The following is a 27,047-nucleotide window of genomic DNA, read 5'->3' as shown; positions in this document are numbered from 1 at the left end:
GCCAGGAACACAGGCACCACCCCTAAAACACCCCTTCTTCCTCAGAAGCTCCTCAGTACAGACACTGTCACGTGCAAAACAAAAACAAAGGAAACAAAACAAAACCCAAAAGCCTTTAGAAAGAATCCTTTGGGTGATCTCTTGTCAATCATTTGTGCAGGCTAGAGAGGCACCTGTGAACGATAAGGCTACTGCGAAATGTCATTGGCATGGTCCTGGCACTACCAGAGGGCAGAGGAAGTGGTGCCTGAGGGGCTCCCTAACAGCACATCATCGCACACAGAACATGCTCCAGGTCCCTTGTCCTAGGCAGGGAAGCAGTTTCATCGCTGGCTTTGAGCACCCAATCAACACTCTGCCTGGCAACCCCTCTTCTAGGTCGAGAGAAGCAAAGGAGCTTCCAGGGGGGCTAGGAGAGCCAGAGCTGCCCAAGTCCTGCTAACAGGAGAAACATAGTCAAGGCCTGGGTGTGTCACCTATCGTGAGCCCTGAAGGGCAGGGAGGGAGGGACTGAGCCTCAAATCGGGCAGCGAAACGCTGAAGTCGCTTGTCCTGCCAGCATACTGTGACAGCAGCCGCAGATGACAGCTCCACTTTAAGACTCTTCAGCTCACAGAAGAGCCACTGACTTCATGTGTACACACCCCCACCTCCAAGGCAAGCCCATTTTACACTTACAGATATAAGTGTATGAGGCCTTGCCCATATGCCATATGTATGTAAAATTGACCCGCAAAATCCAAAACTGCAGAGTCAGATGCCAGCCAGGTCAGAGCACCCTGGGCTTCAGCGGTGAGAGCCTCGCACAGGCCAGGCCTGGCTGGGCTGCTCGCTCCCTTCCCAGCATGCCCCTGACGCAGGCTCCCTCAGCAGTGGTGGAGGTAGGCTCCTGAAGCCCCGTTTGGCCTGATGCTTCCGTGCTCAGTGCTGCAGGGCAGCAAGGAGCTTCTGTGGCCCTTGGGGAGCTAGGTGCTTGGACCCTGGCCCCCTCAGCACCCTGTTCCTTGGAGGCATTGGCAGCCTCTGGCCTTCACGCAGGGCCGCTGCCAGTGAGGGGACACTGGCTTCCAGCACTCAGGTCCTGCACCCTCCAGCTGCTGCATTTTCATTTTTTTGACATTTGCTTTGCTGTGAAGAGGCTTTCTAGTTTGATGTCCCATTTGTTTGTTTTTGCTTTTTCTTTTGGACTCCTCCAGAAAATCATTGCCAAGACTGATGTCAAGGAGCTTACTGCCTTTGTTTTCTTCTAGGAGTTTTATGGTTTCAGATCTTAATGTTCAAGTCTTTAATCCATTTTGAGTTCATTTTTATGTATGGTGTAAGATAGTGGTCCAGTTTCATTCTTTTGCATGTGGCCAGTTTTCCCAGCACCATTTTTCTACCTTTATTTTATTTGTTACTTTTAGTTTTTTCTAAAGAGAAGGAAAAATTATAATGTAGCACGGGATCCAGTGAGGGGAAATAATGGTGTAGGCTGGTGAAATGGTTATCATTTCTTTTTAAATATATGAAATAAAAACATAAACATTATAATGTCTTATAATAAATAGGACGAATGGTATATTATATATGTGTGAATGTGTGTATATATGTGTGTGAGGCATACGTATATATCTATGAAAAGTCATTGTTTTTGCTTTTGTTTGGTTCCCTAAACAAATAGATAAATGATGATTCTTGGTTTTTATATGTCTATTTTTAATCTTTATCTATATCCTAAACATTTTAGGGTCATAATGTTACTTAAGTTATTGTTTTATGTACCTGCATAAGATAGTAATCTTAAACTTTCATGCTTAACTAAAATGGCAAATTTGAGATATTTTGCTGATTAACTCTAGATCCCAGTTATTAAAGCATTTGGCATCTTGAAGCGAGCAGCTGCTGAAGTAAACCAGGATTATGGTCTTGATCCAAAGATTGCTAATGCAATAATGAAGGCAGCAGATGAGGTAAGAGGTGATAAGTGTGTTTACTTAATGGCATCAGACCCATATTAACTGCTGGATGATAAGTGCTGGCACGAGGAAAGGGGCACTGTGAATTCTTGAGTTAATGAGTTTCAGCATAGGGTGGCATCATTATTATTTGGTGAGGATATTAATATGATGCTTAAAATATTGTGGCAAATTTTCTGGATGATTTTATACCTTTTATTTTTAATTTACTTTACTCTTCCTTTTAATTTATATAGTGTAAAGAAAACTTTTTGAAGAGATACTCTTTGAACTTATATATTTGATTTCTTGTTTTATGTATAGATGATTCCTTTTAAAACTAATTGGTTATTTTATAATATGTGTGGAGAATATAATTTCACTATTTCACTAATAACATAATTAATTGCTTACACAATTAAAGATAAGTAGTCAGAGATAACAGTTTAAAAGCTCTGAATATAATGTTGTTCATTGCAGTACTATTTATTATAATAGCTGCTTATGTAAGTTATATTGTGAAGCCATGGAAATTTAGTTTTTTAAAGAATGTCAAAGAACAAAGCCTACCATATAAGAAGTTGGGGGGGAAAGATTGCAAAATGCATGTATTTTATGATCCTAATTTTGTTTTGAAAAAATGAACAGAAAAACATGTTTTTCTTCATCTACATATATACTCCCATTGCTTGAAGTAGAGACTAGAAGGAGATGCCAAAATGCTAAGCATCTTTATTTCTGAGGGTAGAACTATGATGACTATTACACTTTTCTTAGTTCTCAGAATTTTTTACACTGATCACCTGTTATTTTTATACAACTAGGAAAAAAGTTTTACTTTAAAGTGAATCAGTTGTTTAAGGTAATAGATTTCTAAAGTGCATGATGATTTTTTTAAGCTAAAATCATTCCAGAAGGTGAAGTTAAGCACCCACTCTCTTAGAAAGCTTATAATCCAAAAACTAACAAATTAACTAAAAGTACAAAAATATGACAAAAATAAGGACAAATCTAGACAATATTTATGTCTGTGCTTGGAGGTTGCTACTCATAGATGCAGTAGCTATTAGCGAACTCACACTGTTAAGTCACTCGTTCATTATCATGCTGACTCTGGCTGTAACATCTGTTGGATATTCCTGCTGAGTACCAACAGTAAATTTATCTAGAGACTTAACACATTTGCCAGCCATAATGTGTGGGTGAGTCTGTCTGTATATTATTAGAGGGCAGTTGAGAAATAGGAGAAAGATATCTTTGATTCAGTTTTCATTTGGAATCAGTGAAATTATTATACCATTCACAATAATCTTTCACCTTTTAAAGTAGCAGTGCTTAGACTGCAGGAGCTTCAATTTGCTGGACAACCACAAACTATTTGGCACCATCAATAGCATATGAAAAAAGTGAATACCTTTAAAATAGTACTATAAATAGTACCAACTTAATCATATTTGATTTAAATAGCTAAATGAATATTTCTTATTTTTTAAAATTCATTTTGTAACATTTTGCTCTGCAGGTAGCTGAAGGTAAATTAAATGATCATTTTCCTCTCGTGGTATGGCAGACTGGATCAGGAACCCAGACAAATATGAATGTAAATGAAGTCATTAGCAATAGAGCAATTGAAATGCTAGGAGGTGAACTTGGCAGCAAGAAACCCGTGCATCCCAACGATCATGTTAATAAAAGTCAGGTCGGTATACGATCTCTTCTTTTCTTTGTTATAAATTGAAAAGAATCCTGAGATTTTCCTTGTAAAAACAGGCATTAACTTTTTTTTATGAGTTTTTTTTTCTCTTTTTAAATTTATTTATTTATTTATTTTTGGCTGCATTGGGTCTTCGTTAGTGTGCATGGGCTTCTCATAGAGGTGGCTTCTCTTGTTGCAGAGCATGGCTCTAGGGCATGAAGCCTTCAGTAGTTGTGACTCGCGGTCTTTAGAGCGCAGGCTCAGTAGTTGTGGCACACGGGCTTAGTTGCTCCGCGGCATGTGGGATCTTCCCAGACCAGGGCTCGAACCTGTGTCCCCTGCATTGGCAGGAGGATTCTTAACCGCTGCGCCACCAGGGAAGCCCCAGGCATTAACTTTTTTTTTAAAATTTTTGTGGTACGTGGGCCTCTCACTGCTGCGGCCTCTCCCGCTGCAGAGCACAGGCTCTGGACGCGCAGGCCCAGCGGCCACGGCTCACGGGCCCAGCCGCTGCGCGGCACGCGGGATCCTCCCGGACCGGGGCACGAACCCACGTCTCCCGCATCAGCAGGCGGACTCCCAACCACTGCGCCACCAGGGAAGCCCCAGGCATTAACTTTTGACAGGGAATGTTCATTCTGCTTATATTCTTTAATGGAAAGGACTTCTTTTATGTTCTCCTTATTTCTTTTAGGAATCTTGAGTCTATGTCTTAAATTTTCATAAAAAGCACCTTTAGGAAAAAAATAACTTTTAGGACACCTGAATTTAGTATATATGTATATTTTCGCTGTTTGATTTATATTTTTAGAACTCTTTCTTTTGAAATATAAAATTATTTATAAGAATTGCAAAGATATTTCAGAGTTCCTGTATACCCTTTACCCAGCTACCCTTAATATTAAATATTTTACATAACCCTGGTATATTTATCACACTAAGAAATTAACATTGGTACAATACTCTTAATTAAACAGGCTTTATTAGGATTTCTCTAGTTTTCTATTGCTCTCCTTTTTCTCTTAACCAGGATCCAGTCCACGCTCCACATTGTATTTAGTCATCATATCCCCTTAGTCTCCTCTAATGTATGAGAACTTGTCTTTGTCTTTGTGACTTTTGAAAGCAGTGGCCAGGTATTTCATAGAATGTCCCTCAATTTGGGTTTGTCTGTTGTTTTCTCATGATTAGACTGAGACTGTGGATTTTTGGAAAGACTTATAGAAATGAAGGGCTCTTCTTGCATCATATCAGGGGTACATGATAGCAACATGACTTGGTACTGGTGATGTTAACTTGAATCACTTGGTTAAGATGGTGTCTTCCTGGTTTCTCCATCTTCTGTTTGGTAGAAGTAAGCCACTGTGTCCAGCCTATACTCCAGCTACTACACTTTAGCTCCACTTCCTAAAGGGAGGAGTATCAAGAAATTTTTGGACATGTGTTAAGATCACCACAGAATTAATAGAGAACTTTGAGGCTATTGAAATAGCCTCTTTCTCCTTAAACTTTTGCCTATTAATTTTAACATTCATCAGTGGATCTTGCCAATAACAACTACATTAGTGTTTCAGTAGTGATTTTCTGTTTCCCTCATTCTTTCTACATTTATTAATTGAAATTTTTCTGTAAGGAATACTGTCCTCTCTCTCCCCTGACATTTATTTATTTAATCATTTATGTATATCAGTATGAATTAATGAATATTTTTTTCTTAAGGTTATAATCCAATATTTTTGATATTTATATTGCTACTCATATTGTTGCCACAAAGCCACAGCTTTTTGGTGCCTGTGTCCTTTGGACATGCCACCATCCTTTTTTTTTTAAGGCACTGATTAATTTTTTGCACTATAAGATGCTCCAGGCTTCTCATCTTGTATTTTTCCTGCCCCAGCCCTCATAAGCACTCATTTTTCCAAAGAGCTCTTGGAGTATCTTATCACTTATTGGGAAGTGATATTTAGAAACCAAGATCTGGGTTCTGAGTATAATTTAATATATTTTTAAGTAGTGAGGAAGTTTTTTCATAAAAGTTTTTTCATAACTCCATTATATGAAGGATTTTGCAAACCCAAGGCTTGCCTTTAAATGTGAGTTTATCTTTTACGTATACTGAAGTCTGAAATCTACTTCAGAGTAATCTATGTGTATGGTTAGATGGAGGAGTGAGGTGGAGTTATAGATGAAACAAGATTGGCTATATGCTAATTGTTTGAATTCAGGTGGTAGATACATGAGTTCATTATACCATTCATCCTACTTTTGTAAGTAGTTTGATAATGTCCATAATACAAAGTTTAACATGAGTAATGAATATATTTTTTAAAATAGCATCGTAATTTAAAAGTTTGGGTTTACAGTTGAGGAAAGAGCATGGAGTTTAGACTACATGGTCAGGTCCCAGTTCTGCCAACCATAAATATTTTGGCAAGTCACATAATTTCTTTGACAGTTTAGCTTTTTCTATTTTTAAAGTGGTGACCTACCTACCTACCTCACAGAATTTTCCTCAAGTTTAGTAAAGGAAGAAGTGTTTGTGAAAGACTGTATGCTATTTAACTGTAAGATATTTTATTATTGCTGTCCTTACATATATTTGCTAGTTGTACTTCTCTATGTCTTGCTGTCATTTCTTAGCAGGCAGATATAGTAACATAGAATACATTTATTGTAGGTGGTATATGTAATACAGTCCTAAACATGCTTCTTATTTGATCCTAAGTGACTTGCCACAGGTAAATGTAATTGAGTACTAAATATGCCAAGTTTTGAGTAGTCATTTAGTGAGATTTTTAATAGAGGCATTCAAGTTTGGTTTATTTTTGCCTCTGATTTAACATTTTACATTTCTTTTGAAAATTTTCCAACAGAGCTCAAATGATACTTTTCCCACAGCAATGCATATTGCTGCTGCAATAGAAGTTCATGAAGTACTGCTACCAGGACTACAGAAGCTACATGATGCCCTTGATGCAAAATCCAAAGAATTTGCCCAGATCATCAAAATTGGGCGTACTCATACACAGGATGCTGTTCCACTTACTCTTGGGCAGGTATATTGCGTGTGATTAGATTTGGTTCAATTGTGGGCTTGGTACAAATGGCCAGCATATTACCCTCTAAATCACACTGGTTTAAAAGGCCAAATTTATAACAATTCAGTTCAGTGACAGATGATTCTGCATTAACCAGTCAGTAGTTTTTATTGGTATCCACTCAAAAGAGCAGAGCATACTGGCTATGAGCCAGACTCTACATCATTCTACTTGAGTCCAAATCTTAGCTTTGCTATGTGCAAACTATTGGACCTTAGGAAAATTATTTAGCCTTTCTGTGCATCAGTTTTCTGAGCTGTAAAATGAGGAAAATATCTCTTTCATAGGATAGTTATGAGGTTCAAATAAGCTGATTCATGTAGAGTGCTTAGAACCGTACCTGACACATAAGCACATGTTGGTGTTAGCTGTCATCATCATCTTCATCAGTATCATTATATATATCATAATTTCTTCCTTTGTCTCTCTTACTCAAAATTAGTAAGTTCCACAAAGGAAATCTGGTTTAAAAATTAATTTTAAAATGATTAAATGGGGCATATCTTACTCTTTATAATTGTTTTGGCCACATGTAAAAAGGTATTTCTCTCTTTTCCAAAATACCAGAAAGTATTTTTATGTTTCTTTATTGATGCTTTAAAGAATGCCTAATAGTATACATTGCAAAGGAAATACAAGAAACAGTTTTTGTCTCAGTAAGTTCACTCCAGTTTGGGAGGTAGGACATATGCAAATTCTATATCAAGTATCAAAGGATAGGTATCTAATAACAGTATTTTTGTAGAAATTCAGGTGAGGGAGAGAGTTTGGCTGCTGGTTATTTGGAAAGATTTCATTTGTAGTTTTGTTCAGATGACAGCAAACACTGAAAAAAAACTTGATCATTTACCTTAACTTTATCATGGAAGGAATGAGGAAAACTGGAAGTGATTAATTGACATACAGATGATATGACTAAATTGAGCTTGCTAAATTAAGTTGTTTCTTAGGCTGTACCTTATTTCTCTTTACATCATTGGCTCTTAGTACCATGCATAATTTCTAAGGAGATACAGTATATGTTTTTGAAACTTTTGAGTGTCCCTCTGGATACTCCCTTTTTGTGTGTGTTACATGTAGGAAAACCATTATATGCTGAAGTCCAGTTGGGCCATTTACTCAGCCTCCTATGTAAAATCATCATTCTTTGTATTATGACAGAAAGTTTTATTTTTCTCTTTGATTTTATCTTATCAGAAGCATTTATACTTGCTTTTATTATAATTGTCTTGAGGTTTTTGAGTGCAGTTTTTTTCCTCAATAAAAATATATTCCTGAAGTGAATCCAGCTGGTATATATGTAAGTGGTGTTAGATCAGATGGATCAGGTCTACCTGAAAGGAGTTGTATCTTCTAAAACATTTTCTTTAGAGCAGTGTGAAATCCTAGCACTAATCAAAAGTATTCATGATTTTTCAGTGTTTTTAGGCAGGAAAAAAAGATTTAGTGTAACCATATATCCCGACTTGCTCAGTTGAGTTCCAGCTTATGCCTTCCCTGCATGATTCTTGATAGGGCTCTTGCTATGTTCTAAACATGATGAATTCTGTGGTTACTTTACTTAAAGGATGTTATACTTTGGGAACCAGTGTGGCATTAATAGCAGAATTAAAATGCATCTTTAAGCTATAGTCTTAACTCTAACCTGTTACCTTCTTGTGCTGTTCAGTGAGTCACATAGCTTCTTGAGTCCCTGTAAAACATCCTCAAATTCCATATCAGGTTTTTTAACTGAAATTGTATGGAGGACATTTCTATGTTTGCATTTTTCTTGAGGGGATTCAGTTTTTCAGTTTGTTTCTTTCTCAGAGTTGTTTGAGATACACCAAAAAATAAATAATTTACAAATAAACCAATAATTTAATCTAGTAAAGTTTTTTTTTAAATTTCCTGTGTTGTTTTTCTTTGCTTTCTAGTGAAAGACTAGTTTATAAATAGGCCACATGTTATCAGTGGCATTGTCTACCTGATAGGTTTATAAATTCTCTTTCTCTCCTATACTTTATCATATGAATTAAATAATACAGTTACCACTTGAGTAGCTTCTAATTTTGTACTTGAAACGTGTTTTTTTAAAACTTGAATTTAATGTATGCCATTAGAAAATTATATATTCTTACCTTAATTTCTTTTGCTTTTCAGGAATTTAGTGGTTATGTTCAACAAGTGAAATATGCAACAACAAGAATAAAAGGTGCCATGCCAAGAGTCTACGAGCTCGCAGCTGGGGGCACTGCTGTCGGTACTGGTTTAAATACTAGAATTGGCTTTGCAGAAAAGGTTGCCGCAAAAGTGGCTGCACTCACAGGTAGGTGATAACACGGTTTATTACTCATTTCCATTATACTAGTGTGTATTTTTCTGGGTGTTTCTGCTTTGAATTCTTACAAATTTAAAGTTAGAAATAATATTTTCCCATCTAACATGTACTTTGTGTCTATTTCAGAAGTTGTAATGTTAACCTTTTGCTTTTTAAAAGTTTTCGATCTGTAAGTTCATACAGCATGTAATTATTAAAATCTGTCAGTGCTAACTTTGCTTACTATCTGGTAGTATTCAATTATTTTCCATTTAAAGCTGTTTTGAATACTCATTTTCAAAGCAGGAGGAATCAACTGACAGTTGAGAAATTCATTTGAATGACAAATATGTTAAGAGATTGACAGGCTTAATTTCTTTTTTTCCTATGGCATGCTGTGACATTTCTTTGAATTAATGACCTTTTTGAATTCTCTTTCCTTTAGTAGAGTACTGTGCTGTTGATAATGATAACTGTTATTAGAGCTATTATCTCCAGAAAACTCTTATTAAAATGCAGATATTACCAGAGAGTTAGGGTACAAATAATTATACAATGCTCATTATTGCTTACTAGCAGAGATTTTTTTAAATCAAATTTTAATCAAGAAGAACTGTATTATGGGGTTTAGAATATGCAGATTTTTAAAAATTTGAACATGGGAGAGATTGAGAATGTCTAACTCATTCTGGCTCCCTAATCTCTCAGAGGACCTTGTGGGTCCTGGCTAGAGAAGAGAATAGAACACCTAAAATGGGGGGAAAATTGTACTAGGAAAAGAGTGTGGAATAAAGCAGAGTGAATTTTACCTGCTTTTCCTCTTTATTCAAGCATAGTCAGGCATCATACACAGGTAGGATAATGTTTTTTCTTTCAATATTTTATATTTCTTTCAACATTTTATTGTACTTGTTCTTTTTATCTTTTAAGTGTACTAGTATCATCAGGTTTTCTACCCCTTTAGGACTTCTTGAAGAAATGTAGACAAAGCTTGAGTCTTAAGCATTTTTTTCTGAAGTAAAATTTTTATTCTGTTCTTTTTTTGCTTTTCATATACTGGCACTTTCTGTTTAACTTGCTGATATTAGAAAAATGTTTAATTTTACCTGTTAACTCATATAGGTTATTATTTTTTCTTCAGGCTTGCCTTTCGTCACAGCTCCAAATAAATTTGAAGCTTTGGCTGCTCATGATGCTTTGGTTGAGCTCAGTGGAGCCATGAACACTACTGCTTGCAGTCTGATGAAGATTGCAAATGATATTCGTTTTCTGGGTTCTGGTCCTCGCTCAGGTCTGGGAGAACTGATTTTGCCTGAAAATGAACCAGGAAGCAGTATCATGCCAGGTAATCACATAGCTGGTAAATGTTAGAACTGGAACTTGACTAGAACACAGGCATTCTTATCTACAAAGCATATCTGCTTTTTTTTTTTTTTTTTTTTCCCCCCCGGTACACGGGCCTCTCACTTTTGTGGCCTCTCCAGTTGCGGAGCACAGGCTCCAGATGCACAGGCTCAGCGGCCATGGCTCACGGGCCCAGCTGCTCCGCAGCATGTGGAATCTTCCCAGACCGGGGCACGAACCCATGTCCCCTGCATCGGCAGGCAGACCCCCAACCACCGTGCCACCAAGGAAGCCCAGCATACCTGCTTTTGTTTAACATGATCTCAAAGTGGATAGGGACATGTGTGGTGCACTTGTTTCACAATGTCTTTGTGGGCTACTTTTGATCAGGACTTCTGGGGACGTCACCCAACAATATAGGAGAAAAGAATTTTAATTAGCAGCATGTATTTTGATTTCCACCTTAGAAAATATGTAATAGTTCTATCTTTCACAATTCAAAGCAAATAGAATTCTAGAACAGGCTGCTGTTAAAGTGATCTGCATGGGATGAATAAAGATGAATTGTATCAAATGCCTCTTAATTCATTTTTTGCTTAGGTTTTGGCCAGTTAGGTAAGGGAGGCTCCACAGATATGGTTGGGGCTTTGCTTTATTATATGTCTTACTTTATTTAATGAAGTTGGATTTCCTTCTTTTCTTGATGTCTGGATTCCAGTAAGTCATTTGGTGGACTCACTTGATATTCATAGAATCCAGTGGAGAAGTGTGGGCAGTACTGTTAGATGAATGTAGCTGGGTGAACAGTGACATTTAAGGAGTTTCTAATGAGTTGACTTCAGACTGGAGGGATATCGTGGCAGCAAGCTGAAGGGCTGTGCCCTTTCACCACTTTACTGGTGACTGAGGGTGAAGGTAGAGAATATGTGTTGATTGTATTAGCAGATAAAGTTGAAATAGCAGTACATCAGATGACAGAGTCTAGATTCATAAAGGACTCTAGTTGGACTAAAACTGACAAGAGTGAAAAAGAAAGACCTGACTATAGATTCTTTTAGATCTGGGCATGGGTAGAATGAGAAAAGATCTGATTTTAAAGTATGTTATGTTGAAAAATGACATGAGTTCAGTTGATTGCAAATTCAAGGTGATTACCTAAAAAAGAGAAATGCAGAGTCACGGATAAGGAACTCATCTTCCCACTGCGTTGCTTTGTACTTGTCAGAGGAATCAGGGATGTTTGGTTCAAACTTGAGCTTGTCAGAGGAGTGTTACAGGATGGTAGGGTTCTGGAAACTCAAATAGGAAAATTCCAGCTTAACATCGGTTTCCTCTGGGAAGCCTCCCAGATGTTGGTAAGGTGCTTCTTTTATAAGTATTCCCATAGCAGTCTGCACTTCTCTGTATTGACCCCTTATCTATTATAATTGCCAGTTCTCTCTCCCTCGCCTCCGAGTTCTATGAGGGCAGAGGCTGCATCCTTCTTCCTCACTGTTGTATATTCAGTGCCTGGCTCCATAAATATTTCTAGAATGCATCTAAGCTGTGAAGGTGAAAAGAGCTATATTTACTGTGCATCTAAGCCATGAAGGTGAAAAGAGCTATATTTACTGTGTAGTTGTAGGTACTCTACTTATTAGCCATTGCATGATTCAGAGTTTCTGGCTACATGGTTTGTTTCATTAAACAGCACTGATGGTTAGGACATTGCTTTATTATATGTCTTTATTAAATGAGGTTAGTTTTCCTTCTTCTCTTGATTATTTGATGTAAAACCTAATCTTAAACTCATATTTGAAGGCACAAGCGTGTTTGATGTAATATCTCTCTTTGGTGGTTTTCTTGAAGGCAAGGTGAACCCCACCCAGTGTGAGGCAGTGACCATGGTTGCAGCCCAGGTCATGGGCAATCATGTCGCCATCACCATTGGAGGCAGCAGTGGACATTTTGAGTTGAATGTTTTCAAGCCATTGATGGTAAGCTTTAAATTTGATTTTCAATGTCTTTAACCGAAAGCTAGTTGTCTTGGTTTTTGTCTTTCATTAAGGTTTCTTACAGTTCTTTAGGTACTTGGATAATATACCTAGCAGTTGAAAGTTAAACATATGTTAATGTTAGAGGACTAATCCTGTATATTTATTTATTTTTATTTTTTAACATCTTTATTGGAGTATAATTGCTTCACAATGGTGTGTTAGTTTCTGCTTTATAACAAAGTGAATCAGTCATACATATACACATGTTCCCACATCTCCTCCCTCTTGCGTCTGCCTCCCTCCCACCCTCCCCATACCACCCCCAAGGTGGTCACAAAGCACCGAGCTGATCTCCCTGTGCTATGCAGCTGCTTCCCACCAGCTATCTGTTCTACGTTTGGTAGTATATATACGTCCATGCCACTCTCTCACTTTGTCACAGCTTACCCTTCCCCCTCCCCACATCCTCAAGTCCATGCTCTAGTAGGTCTGTATCTCCATTCCTGTCTTACCCCTAGGTTCTTCATGACCTTTTTTTTTTCTTAGATTCCATATATATGTGTTAGCATACGGTATTTGTTTTTCTCCTTCTGACTTACTTCACTCTGTATGACAGACTCTAGGTCCATCTACCTCACTACAAATAACTCAATTTCGTTTCTTTTTATGGCTGAGTAATATTCCATTGTATATATGTGCCACATCTTCTTTATCCATTCATCTGATGATGGACATTTAGGTTGCTTCCATCTCCTGGCTTTTGTAAATAGAGCTGCAATGAACATTTTGGTACATGACTCTTTTTGAATTATGTTTTTCTCAGGGTATATGCCCAGTAGTGGGATTGCTGGGTCGTATGGTAGTTCTATTTGTAGTTTTTTAAAGAACCTCCATACTGCTCCCCATAGTGGCTGTATCAATTTGCATTCCCACCAGCAGCGCAAGAGTGTTCCCTTTTCTCCACACCCTCTCCAGCATTTATTGTTTCTAGATTTTTTGATGATGGCCATTCTGACCGGTGTGAGATGATATCTCATTGTAGTTTTGATTTGCATTTCTCTAATGATAATGATGTTGAGCATTCTTTCATGTGTTTGTTGGCAATCTGTACATCTTCTTTGGAGAAATGTCTATTTAGGTCTTCTGCCCATTTTTAGATTGGGTTGTTTGTTTTTTTGATATTGAGCTGCATGAACTGCTTGTGAATTTTGGAGATTAATCCTTTGTCAGTTGCCTCATTTGCAAATATTTTCTCCCATTCTGAGGGTTGTCTTTTGGTCTTGTTTATGGTTTCCTTTGCTGTGCAAAAGCTTTTAAGTTTCATTAGGTCCCATTTGTTTATTTTTGTTTTTATTTCCATTTCTCTAGAAGGTGGGTCAAAAAGGATCTTGCTGTGATTTATGTCATAGAGCGTTCTGCCTATGTTTTCCTCTAAGAGTTTGATAGTTTCTGGCCTTACATTTAGGTCTTAATCCTGTATATTTAATTAGGTGACTTTTAGCTTAAGTAATTGGTGGTTTGCTTTTTATAATAGGAAGAAAAATTCTGGAAGTAGGGTATAGGTTTCTTTCTTTTCCCTCACCACTGGGGATGCTAATTGCTAGAAATAAGTTCTAGTCTCCTCAGTTTAAAAAAAAAAAAAAAAGGAGGAAACTCTCCTTCCAGCCTGTCTGCTTCTCATGCTGCTGCTTTATTCCTCTCTCTGAATTCAGCCTTTTTAAAGAAATACCAACTCTCACTCGCATTTGCACTGCAGTCTGGCTTCCACCCCTGCACTTAGTTTGAATTGTTCTTGTAGCACTTGTGACCTCTTGAGTCCAACAGACATGCCACGGCTCTTAACTAACATCTGACCTTGACTTGTTGCTCCTTGAAACACTCTTTGTCCTTGGTTTCTTCAGCACTTTCTCTCCAGTTCTTTTCCCTTTCTCAAGGCTTTCTTCCATTGGTTTTACTCTTCCACATACCGTGAAAACATTGTGTCCACTCAATCTATCCTTTTTCCTTCATCTTTATGAAGACAGAACAAAATGGCATCATCTTTTATCCAGTTTCCCCAACTTCAGATAATGGAGCTATTATCATTTACAATCCTTTATTTGTGTGAAGTGTTATATCTAACTATATATTAGAGGCTTGTTTCCAGTTTGTGTCTAGTGTAAAGTCTGATTTTAATTTGATAAGAATATGCAAATAACAAATATTTAGTGTATTCATTCAGTGTATTCATCAAATATTTATTGAGTACTAGTCTGTGTCAGGCACTGTACTCATTGCTAGTGATAGAACAATGAACAACACAGATTTTTTTTTTTTTGCCCTTATGGAATGTACATTCTGGTGGAAAATAGAAGACAGACCAAAGCACAACTCAGACCGATAACCTTTTTTTTTTTAATTAATTAATTAATTTATTTTTGGCTGCATTGGGTCTTCATTGCTGTGCGTGGACTTTCTCTAGTTGTGGTGAGTGGGGGCTGCTCTTCATTGTGGAGTGCAGGCTCTAGGTGCGCGGGCTTCAGTAATTGTGGCACGTGGGCTTAGTAGTTGTGGCTTGCAGGCTCAGTAGTTGTGGTGCACGGGCTTAGTTGCCCCATGGCATGTGGGATCTTCCCGGACCAGGGCTTGAACCTGTGTCCCCTGTGTCGGCAGGTGGATTCTTAACCACTACACCACCAGGGAAACCCCAGACCGATAAGCTTTGTTTTCAGGTCAAATTCCAAACAGTTAACACCAGCTGCCTGGCAAATATATGTGCATAACAATAAGTGTCTTGCCAGTTTTGTTTTTTTTTTTTTGCGGTACGAAGGCCTCTCACTGTTGTGGCCTCTCCCGTTGTGGAGCACAGGCTCTGGACGTGCAGGCTCAGTGGCCATGGCTCACGGGCCCAGCTGCTCCGCAGCATGCGGGATCTTCCCGGACCAGGGCACAAACTCGTGTCCCCTGCATCATCAGGTGGACTCTCAACCACTGCGCCACCAGGGAAGCCCTCCAATTTTTTTTTAAACAAAGGTCTGTTTTGTTTTTAATAGAAAATAAGTCAAGATAACCAACATTTGCCATATAATAAAGTCATTAGTATCAAATTAAACCTTGAAGTTCTGTGTCTTACTAGAGTCCATTGTTGGGAGTCTGGTTTTCAAACCCAGGGATTTTAGACCAGAGAGATTAGAATGTGGATATATATCTTAATATATATTGGAAATGTTACCAAAAAGAAAAAAACTGCTAAAACAAACTAATTGATTTTATACTGTTTTAAAATACTGTGTGAAAGGTTATTTTCAAAGGATTATGGAATATTTGTTTTATTAAGCATAAAAAACGTGGTGATCATTAAGAATTGAGAAGCCCTGATTTCACTGATTGCCTCAAACTCACGCTGAACGTTTTTGGGTTTTTTTGAATTTTATTTTATTTATTTTTTCTACAGCAGGTTCTTATTAGTCATCCATTTTATACACATCAGTGTATACATGTCAATCCCAGTCTCCCAATTCATGACACCACCAGCACCACCACCCACTGCTTTCCCCCCATGGTGTCCATACGTTCTCTATATCTGTGTCTCTATTTCTGCCCTGCAAACCGGTTCATCTGTACCATTTTTCTAGGTTCCACATATATGCGTTAATATATGATATTTGTTTTTCTCTTTCTGACTTACTTCACTCTGTAACACAGTCTTTAGATTCATCCACGTTTTTACAAATGACCCAATTTTGTTTATTTTTATGGCTGAGTAATACTCCATTGTATATATCCATTGTATATATGTACCATCTCTTCTTTATCCATTCGTCTGTCGATGGGCATTTAGGTTGCTTCCATGACCTGGCTATTGTAAATAGCGCAGCAATGAACATTGGGGTGCATGTGTCTTTTTGAATTATGGTTTTCTCAGGGTATTATGCCCAGTAGTGGGATTGGTGGGTCATATGGTAATTCTATTTTTAGTTTTTTAAGGACCCTCCATACTGTTCTCCATAGTGGCTGTATCCATTTACATTCCCACCAAGAGTGCAAGAGGGTTCCCTTTTCTCCATACCCTCTCCAGCATTTGTTGTTTGTTCTGATGATGCCCATTCTAACTGGTGTGAGGTGATACCTCATTGTAGTTTGACTTGCATTTCTCTAATAATTAGTGATGTTGAGCAGCTTTTCATGTGCTTCGTGGCCATCTGTATGTACTCTTTGGAGAAATGTCTATTTAGGTCTGCCCATTTTTTGATTGGGTTGTTTTTTTAATATTGAGCTGCATGAGCTGTTTATATACTTTTGAGATTAATCCTTTTTGATTCGTATGCAAATATTTTTTCCCATTCTGAGGGTTGTCTCTTTGTCTTGTTTGTAGTTTCCTTTGCTTTGCAAAAGCTTTTAAGTTTCATTAGGTCCCATTTGTTTATTTTTGTTTTTATTTCCATTAGTCTAGGAGGCGGACCAAAAAAGATCTTGCTGTGGTTTATGTCAAAGAGTATTCTTCCTATGTTTTCCTCTAAGAGTTTTATAGTGTCCAATCTTACATTTAGGTCTCTAATCCATTTTGAGTTTATTTTTGTATATGGTGTTAGGGAGTGTTCTAATTTCATTCTTTTACATGTAGCTGTCCAGTTTTCCCAGCACCACTTGTTGAAGAGACTGTCTTTTCTCCATTATATATCCCTGCCTCTTTTGTCAGATTAGTTGACCATAGGTGCATGGGTTTATCTCTGGGGTTTCTATTCTGTTCCATTGATCTATATTTCTGTCTTTGTGCCAGTACCATATTATCTTGATTACTGTAGCTTTTTAGTATACTCTGAAGTCAGGGAGTCTGATTTCTCCAGCTCCTTTTTTGTCCCTCAAGACTGCTTTGGCTATTCGGGGTCTTTTGTATCTCCATGCAAATTTTAAGATTTTTTGTTCTACTTCTGTAAAAAATGCCATTGGTAATTTGATAGGGATTGCATTGGATCTGTAGATTGCTTTGGGTAGTATACTCATTATCACAATATTGATTCTTCTAATCCGAGAACATGGATGGTATATCTCTCCATCTGTTGCTGTCTTCTTTAATTTCTTTCAACAGTGTCTTACAGTTTTCTGCATACAGGTCTTTTGTCTCCCTAGGTAGATTTATTCCTAGGTATTTTATTCTTTCTGTTGCAATGGTAAATGGGAGTGTTTTCTTAATTTCACTCTCAGATTTGTCATCATTAGTGTATAAGAATGCCAGAGTTTTCTGTGCATTAATTTTGTATCCTGCTACTTTACCAAATTCATTGATTAGCTCTAGTAGTTTTCTGGTAGCATCTTTAGGATTCTCTATGCATAGTATCATGTCATCTGCAAACAGTGACTGCTTTACTTCTTCTTTTCTGATTTGTATTACTTTTATTTCTTTTTCTTCTCTGGTTGCTGTGGCTAGGACTTCCAAAACTATGTTGAATAATAGTGGCGAGAGTGGGCAACCTTGTCTTGTTCCTGATCTTAGTGGAAATGGTTTCAGTTTTTCACCATTAAGAACGATGTTGGCTGTGGGTTTGTCATATATGGCCTTTATTATGTTGAGGAAAGTTTCCTCTATGCCTACTTTCTGCAGGGTTTTTATCATAAATGGGCCTTGAATTTTGTCAAAAGCTTTCTCTGCATCTATTGAGATGATCATATGGTTTTTGTCCTTCAGTTTGTTGGTGTGGTATATCACGTTGATTGATTTGCGTATATTGAAGAATCTTGCATTCCTGGAATAAACCCCACTTGATCATGGTGTATGATCCTTTTAATGTGCTGTTGGATTCTGTTTGCTAGTATTTTGTTGAGGATTTTTGCATCTGTGTTCGTCAGCAATATTGGCCTATAGTTTTCTTTCTTTGTGACGTCTTTGTCTGGTTTTGGTATCAGGGTGATGGTGGCCTCATAGAATGAGTTTGGGAGTGTTCCTCCCTCTGCTATCTTTTGGAAGAGTTTGAGAAGGATAGGTGTTAGCTCTTCTCTAAATGTTTGATAGAATTCGCCTGTGAAGCCATCTGGTCCTGGGCTTTTGTTTGTTGGAAGATTTTTAATCACAGTTTCAATTTCATTACTTTTGATTGGTCTGTTCATATTTTCTATTTCTTCCTGGTTCAGTCTTGGAAGGTTATACCTTTCTAAGAGTTTGTCCATTTCTTCCAGGTTGTCCATTTTATTGGCATATAGTTGTTTGTAGTAATCTCTTATAGTCCTTTGTATTTCTGCAGTGTCAGTTGTGATTTCTCCTTTTTCATTTCTGATTTTATTGATTTGAGTCCTCTCCCTCTTGACGAGTCTGGCTAATGGTTTATCAATTTTGTTTACCTTCTCAAAGAACCAGCTTTTAGTTTTATTGATCTTTGCTATTGTTTTCTTTGTTTCTATTTCATTTATTTCTGATCTGATCTTTATGATTTCTTCCTTCTGTTAACTTTGGGTTTGATTGTTCTTCTTTCTCTAGTTCCTTTAAGTGTAACGTTAGATTGAGATTTTTCTTATTTCTTGAGTTAGGCTTGTATAGCTATAAACTTCCCTCTTAGAACTGCTTTTGCTGCATCCCATACGTTTTGTATCGTCGTGTTTTCATTATCATTTGTCTCCAGGTATTTTTTGATTTTCTCTTTGATTTCTTCAGTGATCTCTTGGTTATTTAGTAACGTATTGTTTAGCCTCCATGTTTTGTGCCTTTTATGTTTTTTTCCTGTAATTCATTTCTAATCTCATAGCATTGGGGCCAGAAAAGATGCTTGATATGATTTCACTTTTCTTATCTTTACTGAGGCTTGATTTGTGCCCTAAGATGTGCTCTATCCTGGAGAATGTTCTGTGCGCACTAGAGAAGAAATTATAATCTGCAGTTTTTGGATGGAATGTCCTATAAATATGAATTAAATCTATCTGGTCTATTGTGTCATTTAAAGCTGTGTTTCCTTATTAATTTTCTGTTTGGATGATTTGTCCATTGGTGTAAGTGAGGTGTTAAAGTCCCCCACTATTATTGTGTTACTGTCAATTTCCTCTTTTAGAGCTGTTAGCAGTTGCCTTATGTATTGAGGTGCTCCTATGTTGGGTGCATATATATTTATAATTGTTATATCTTCTTCTTGGATTGATCCCTTGATCATTATGTAGTGTCCTTCCTTGTCTCTTATAACATTCTTTATTTTAAAGTCTATTTTATCTGATATGAGTATTGCTACTCCAGCTTTCTTTTGATTTCCATTTGCATGGAATATCTTTTTCCATTCCCTCACTTTCAGTCTGAATGTGTCCCTAGGCCTGAAGTGGGTCTCTTGTAGACAGCATATATATGGGTCTTGTTTTTGTATCCATTCAGCAAGCCTGTGTCTTTTGGTTGGAGCATTTAATCCATTCACAGTTAAGGTAATTATCGATATGTATGTTCCTATGAGCATTTTCTTAATTGTTTTGGGTTTGTTGTTGTAGGTCCTTTTCTTCTCTTGTGTTTCCCACTTAGAGAAGTTCCTTTAGCATTTGTTGTAGAGCTGGTTTGGTGGAGCCGAATTCTCAGTTTTTGCTTGTCTGTAAAGCTTTTGATTTCTCCGTTGAATCTGAATGAGATCCTTGCTGGGTAATTTTGGTTGTAATTTTGGTTGTAGGTTTTTCCCTTTCATCACTTTAAGTGTATCATGAAACTCCCTTCTGGCTTGTAGAGTTTTTGCTGAGAAATCAGCTCTTAACTTTATAGGAGTTCCCTTTTATGTTACTAGTCATTTTTCCCTTGTTGCTCTGAATAATTTTTCTTGTTCTTTAATTTTTGCTAGTTTGATTACTATGTGTCTCAGTGTATTTCTCCTTGGGTTTATCCTATATGGGACTCTCTACACTTCATGGACTTGGGTGGCTATTTCCTTTCCCATGTTAGGGAAGTTTTCGACTATAATCTCTTCAGATATTTTCTCTGGTCCTTACTCTCTTTCTTCTCCTTCTGGGACCCCTATAATGTGAATGTTGTTGCATTTAGTGTTGTCCCAGAGGTCTCTTAGGCTGTCTCATTTCTTTTAATTCTTTTTTCTTTATTCTGTTTTGCAGCAGTGAATTCCACCATTCTGTCTTCCAGGTCATTTATCCGTTCTTCTGTCTCAGTTATTCTGCTATTGTTTCCTTCTAGTATATTTTTCATTTCAGTTATTGTGTTGTTCATCTCCGTTTGAGTTCTTTAACTCTTCTAGATCCTTGTTAAACATTTCTTTCATCTTCTTGATCTTTGCCTCCATTCTTTTTCCAAGGTCCTGGATCATCTTCACTCTCATTATTCTGAATTCTCTTTCTGGAAGGTTGCCTATCTCCACTTCATTTAGTTTTTCTGGGGTTTTATCTTGTTCCTTCATCTGGTACATAGCCCTCTGCCTTTTCATCTTGTCTTGTCTTTCTGTGAATGTGGTATTTGTTCCACAAGCTGCAGGATTGTAGTTCTTCTTGCTTCTGCTGTATGCCCTCTGTTGGATGAGGCTAACTAAGAGACTTGTGCAAGTTTCCTGATGGGAGGGACTGGTGGTGGATAGAGCTGGCTGTTGCTTTGGTAGGCAGAGCTCAGTAAAACTTTATTCCACTTGCCTGCTGATGGGTGGGGCTGGTTTCCCTCCCTGTTGGTTATTTGGCCTGAGTTGACCCAACATTTGAGTCTACCCAGGCTCTTTGGTGGGGCTCATGTTAGACTCTGGGCAGGCTCACTCCAAGGAGTACTTCCCCGACTTTTGCTGCCAGTGTCATTGTCCTCATGGTGACACAACACAGCCACCCCCCGCTTCTGCAGGGGACCCTCCAACACTAGCAGGTAGGTCTGGTTCAGTTTCCTATGGGGTCACTGTTCCTTCCCCTGGGTCCGAGTGAGCACACTACTTTGTGTGTGCCCTCCAAGAGTAGAGTCTCTGTTTCCCCCAGTTCTGTCAAAGTCCTGAAATCAAATCCCGCTAGCCTTCAAAGTCTGATTCTCTAGGAATTCCTCCTCCTGTTGCCAGACCCCCAGATTGGGAAGCCTGAGGTGGGGCTCGAAACCTTCACTCCAGTGGGTGGACTTCTGTGGTATAAGTGTTCTCCAGTTTGTGAGTCACTCACCCAGTGGTTATGGGATTTGATTTTATTATGATTGCATCCCTCCTACTGTCTCACTGTGGCTTCTCCTTTGTTGTTGGATGTGGGGTATCTTTTTTGGTGAGTTCCCGTGTCTTCCTGTCAATGACTATTCAGCAGTTAGTTGTGATTCTGGTGTTCTTGCAAGAGGGAGTAAGAGCACATCCTTCTACTCTGCCATCTTGTACCAATCTCCTCATGTGGAACTTTCTAACCTCTGCATCTTTGTTTCTCTTCCTTCTGCATAGAAGATTTTTTTCCATCTCTGGCTATTTAAGTGCTCTCCATCGAATAAAACTTTATCAACTCCTACAACTGGAATTTATTTCTCTATGCTCTTTAACATTTCATACCTGTATTTTATAACACCACAGACTATCTTGTGTTTTATTTATTTGTATTTATGCCTTTTTACCTCTTAAAAGGGCACTTCGGTGCCCTCAGATGTTTATAATTTCTTTCATATTTGTTTTCTTGGGTATGATGCCTTACAGGTTGTAGGAATGCTATATGTTAATTGTATTACATATTCATTTATGAATTGCAAATAATGTGTTATTGGAAAAAGAAAAAAGTTAGGCTTAATAAGTTTGTCTCTGTCTCTTAGATTAAAAATGTGTTACACTCAGCCAGACTGTTGGGGGATGCATCAGTTTCCTTCACAGAAAACTGTGTGGTGGGAATCCAGGCCAACACAGAAAGGATCAACAGGCTAATGAATGAGTCCCTAATGTTGGTGACAGCTCTTAATCCTCATATAGGTATGTGTTTAAAGAATAATAGTGTCATTTTGAATACAGTTAAAAGCTGAAAAATTTTTAAGAGACCACTGGATCAATGTTTGTGAACAATAGATGTCTTTTGGACAATCTCTTAAGACATTTCAAATTGTGTTGAAAGACGCTATATATATTTATAACCTTTATGGTATCATATTTCTTTCAAAATCTTGATTGATTATGCTTCATTTTATTTGAAATGTGCTAAGTTCAGAAGAACTTTAAACTTATTTTAATCTTAAAGGAATTCAAATACTGTGGGACACTAAATTCAGATACTAAGTGTCCTCTCAGTTTTTAATGTCACTAGGTGGCACTGGCTGATTAACAACACTGAATGAATTCATTTTTCTACCTTCTCTAGATGCTATGCTATACTTTGTTTTTGTTGTTTTATTCAACTCAGAAATGGATTAAATTAAAAGAAAAAGGGTTATGTATGCATTGCTTATAGGGAAAAGGGGGAAATACAAATATTTTGTCTAAAACCATGGCTTTTGTGTTGCAAGCCTTTTCCAGATTTATAAATATTTCATTATGTAGATTCAAAAATGTTAGCTTGGATTATAGGTGGACTAGTGATCCCCATTAAATACACTGTTTTAAGTCATGGATTTTGAGGCATTCATTGCATTGTTATAATGTGTTAAAAGCCTTTTCCCACCTTCTCCTTACTGCTGAGCTGAGGTTATTAACATATTCTTTGATTTTCTACATTAGAACAACTTTTGTTGCAGTCATTTGGTGTGATATGATTACTGTTTTTAAACAGTCTTACTTCAGTAATCCTGAACTTTCAAGGCTGATTTTATATTCTTGGCTTCATGTCAAGCTGTAATTTCAGTCTTATAAAGTTAGAGCTCATAAAACTGCTTCAGGTAGCTCTGAGCCCAATATGCTATCTGCTCTTAGGAATAGTATTAAGAGTGACAGTAATACTGGGTTCTTTTGAAACAATTGTACATCAGCATTCAACTGGAGAGATATACAGAGGAACCCAAAGGCTCATGTGAGAAATGTTTCATCACATATATACTTCAGAATTTGTTACAAAAACATTTAGAGATACTCCTAAAGCAGAATGATTGATGTCTTTCTTAGAGTCAATTTAATGTGAGGTAAAGGCCATACAAGGATAAGTGGGCAAACCACACCTTACTGGTTGACAGAGCATGAGCCTTACAGCTCCACATCATGGGTTCTCTTTGTGTTTATATGTAACAGGCTGATTGGTAATCATGTTTTGTGGGGCTTGAAGAAGAGAACTGAAAGGGTTAGCATAATGCATAGACTTTAATGTCATTATTAACATAAAAGTACAGAATGTCTAATATTAACCCCAAAGGTTTGACATGAGAATTCTTTCTCTCAAAGTTAGTCTGACCAGTAAATGCCCTTTTCAACATGCTTAGCATTCACAAATTAATCTTATTATTAACTATGTGTATAATATGTTTTATAGGTAGATTAATTGCATACTACACATAACATCTTGTAGGTGGTTGATAATTGCACATGACACATAACATGTTTCTTGGTCAATAATCATATTGCCTCAGCAGGCTTCTCTCTGGTCATAGTCTTCTAATCCTGGGTTGTCTTTTTGTTTGTTTTTTTTTCTCTTTCACTGATTTCATTTTTGTTTTTTCCCTTCTTTCTGGTTTTTGCCTTCTTTTTTTTTTTTGTTACATTAAATCGATATAACTTGCAGAATTGCCCTGCCCCTATTAACTTTAAAAGCAAGTAACTTTGAAGTATAAACAGTAGACCTGTGATCTCTTGCACAAGTATATATTTACACTAAAACTTCCCAACTTATACCCTTGTAATGTCTGGAAAGAGGCCAGGGCATGGAGTGCTGAACCAGAGAGAGATGTTGGAAGCAGCCCTGAAGGCTCATCTCTCAGAGCCCTGCCAGCTCTTCCCTCATCGTGAAAGGACTCTCCTCTCTTTTCCCTCTTAGAGCCCTTTACCATAGTTCCTGGTTATGCAGTGCTGTATTTTCTGTAGTGCTGCAGCACTGAGCTTGTTAATGCTTTGTTAGAAAGATAATTTTTCTGTTTAAGCATGCTATTGAAACAGCACATTTATACTAGTCAGATGTGTACTTTTATCTCTTGGTGCCGTGTGTGTGTGTGTGTGTGTGTGTGTGTGTGTGTGTGTGTGTGCGCGTGTTTTTTTATGTGTATACATATATATCGAGAGAGAGATGCATCTATGTGTATATATTTTCCCCCTTATGAAAATATCTGGGTTAGTGGGCAATTTTAATTTAGGGACAAATCTTGTAGAAAGGGAAGTAAAGGTTTTAGTCCATGTAAGAAATGACAACTATCAAGATAATCCACTGCTAAATATTTTTAAGATTAAAAAATGTTTAATTAAGAGATCAGTAGCATTAAGTAAATAATAACGATTACCTTTTGCTTTAGAAAACCTAAGTTTCACTATTAACTCCTAAATCACCTCTTAATTTTTTCTTTAGGGTATGACAAAGCAGCCAAGATTGCTAAGACTGCTCACAAAAATGGATCGACCTTAAAGGCAACTGCTATTGAACTTGGCTATCTCACAGCAGAGCAGTTTGATGAATGGGTAAAACCTAAGGACATGCTGGGTCCAAAGTGATTTAAATAAATTCATAATAAAAATGATTGTCATATAAAATAAAAAGTGAAACAGACTCCTTATATTTCTTAAACAAAAATGGATAAATGTGAAAGGAAACTGCTATTGAACTTGACTGTCTCTAGCAGAGCAGTTTGGTCAGTATATAAAACGCCAGGACATGCTAGGTCCAAAATGAATTTTTAAAGTGTAAAATAAAATAATTAAATTGTATAAAATCAAAAGGAAAACAGACTTATTTTTATTTTATGTTAATTGTATTATATAGTTGAATCTGTGATTTTTGTGTATGGGTGTTTACCATTTCAAATGTTTTATAAGAGCCATATCAGTTTTTGAATGGTTGTCATTTTGGGGGGTGGTTTTTGTTTTAAAAAAATTCCCCTATAGTAAAAAAGTACTTGTTAGCTCATTCCCAAGTTAGGTCTTCAGACATCTTTTATTTTCCTGTGATTTGGGAGCATAAGCTGACCAAGCATTTGCCCTCCTAAGTGGGGTTGTGAGTGTTTGTATGTGTGTATGCGTCATGCACACATGCATGCGTATATATGGAATATATATATGTACACATATATAAGGAAATAGGATAGATGAACAAAATTAAGACATATATATCCTATGTGCTAATTACACAGACACACACACCTCCTGACCTTATTTAAATTATCCTAGGAAGACTGGAAAGACTGAGTTAAGAATTATAGGACATGGATTAAAAAGGATAAGGGGTGCAAGCAGGAAGCTTGGAAAGAAAGGGAGGGTGTCATGGGAGTGAGTCTTGCCCATCATCTCTCTGGGCACCAGTGCCAGGATTTTTCAGCAGGAGTTCATTTGAAACAACCTCAGGGAATTTTGAATTAGCAGTTCTAGGGAGATCCAGATTACGTTGATTTAAACCTGTAACTGAAGGCTTTGTTTAAAATAGACCCAACCTCAATTATGTAGGGAGTTGCAACAATTTGGTTTGTTCTTTTTCCCCTCCCACATGTATAATAAATAACAGGATTATGAAGAGAGTGATTTCCACTAGCTAAAGCATCTCATCTGTAAGTAGTGCTCTATCAAGTATGTTTAAAAAAAAAAAAGGAATACTTACTCCTGATATTTATTCTTGGAAAATTAGGCTCATTAACACCAACTCTGCTGTGGTATTTAGAAGATAGCATATATAGCATTTAAAAAAATAATTAAAATTCTAATATAATGTTCTCTGTCAATTGTACCTCAATTTTTTAAAGTTGTAGAAGTATTGTGATGAAAAATGAAATTATATTCTTACAACTAATCTGTTAAGCCTGAGTGGGTATTCTTTTTTTATTGTAAAAGGGATTTCAAACCTTTTAGTGGAGCCCATAGGATCTACTTTTAGCCCATGCAGTATTGTTTTTGGCAGTGTTTTTCACATGGTGATGATGTGATGCTTGTGCAGTTTGATTTCCTGTAGCCTATTTTGTTTAAAAAAAAAGATTTTTATTGGAAAAAATCACAAAATCAGATTGTGCCTGGAACTCAACAACCAAACTGGCAACTGTTCTATAGTTGTGGAACTGAATGATGTTTTGCCTTAGCAGGCATCCTCAGTCTAAACGAGCTGTCATTGGAGGGCTCAACTAGAAACATAACCACTTATGTAATAAAGATAATAGCAGATCAGGTTTGTAGCCTCAAATAGTCTTTGCACAGCTATCTGCTATATCCTAGCATATTATGAGCCATCATTGAATCCTTTGAGCTGACAATCATCTCTGTGTGATGTTAGTGAAGTAAAACACTGGGCTTTATGGTGAAATCCTACATAAGGGTTTTAGGATTCCCCGTGAGAGGGTTGTACTGAAAATCAACTTCAGTATTTGTACACTGAGGACAATGTTGTCTCATGGGACATTTGGCAATGTCCAGAGACATTTTTGGTAGCACTGAGGAAGGAGTGCTACTGGCATCTAGTGGGTGAAAGAGATGCTGCTGAACATCCTATAATGCACAGGACAACCCCCAACAACAAAGGATTGTCCACCCCCACATATCAGTAGTGGTGAGACAAAAACTTAAACCCCAAAGCTATTATCTCTGGAAATGCTCACTGTTTAGTTAGGCTTCACTGCTTGCTTGTGTGTATTTATATCATGGCATTGCAGAGACTTTATTCATTGAAACCATGAGGTATCTTAGATGTGAGCATGAACAGAAAAGTGTTAATGAAACATTA

General features: G+C 37.3%; 1 protein-coding gene across 1 annotated transcript in view; it reads left to right on the top strand.

Annotated features, from left to right (window-relative positions):
* Positions 1 to 24,886, top strand: part of FH (fumarate hydratase) — a 43,224-nt gene extending 18,338 nt beyond the window's left edge. Inside the window, exons 3-10 of the mRNA XM_059079128.2 lie at positions 1,842 to 1,952; positions 3,460 to 3,636; positions 6,507 to 6,689; positions 8,874 to 9,039; positions 10,172 to 10,375; positions 12,223 to 12,350; positions 22,042 to 22,195; positions 24,699 to 24,886. Coding sequence (XP_058935111.1) covers positions 1,842 to 1,952; positions 3,460 to 3,636; positions 6,507 to 6,689; positions 8,874 to 9,039; positions 10,172 to 10,375; positions 12,223 to 12,350; positions 22,042 to 22,195; positions 24,699 to 24,841 — 1,266 coding nt within the window. The 3' untranslated portion in view covers positions 24,842 to 24,886. The remainder of the gene's footprint in view (positions 1 to 1,841; positions 1,953 to 3,459; positions 3,637 to 6,506; positions 6,690 to 8,873; positions 9,040 to 10,171; positions 10,376 to 12,222; positions 12,351 to 22,041; positions 22,196 to 24,698) is intronic.
* Positions 24,887 to 27,047: the final 2,161 nt, after the last annotated feature.

Source organism: Kogia breviceps, chromosome 1 (genome assembly GCF_026419965.1).
Source record: "Kogia breviceps isolate mKogBre1 chromosome 1, mKogBre1 haplotype 1, whole genome shotgun sequence".
Classification (NCBI taxonomy): domain Eukaryota; kingdom Metazoa; phylum Chordata; class Mammalia; order Artiodactyla; family Physeteridae; genus Kogia; species Kogia breviceps.
This window is presented reverse-complemented; position numbering and strand designations above follow the sequence as displayed.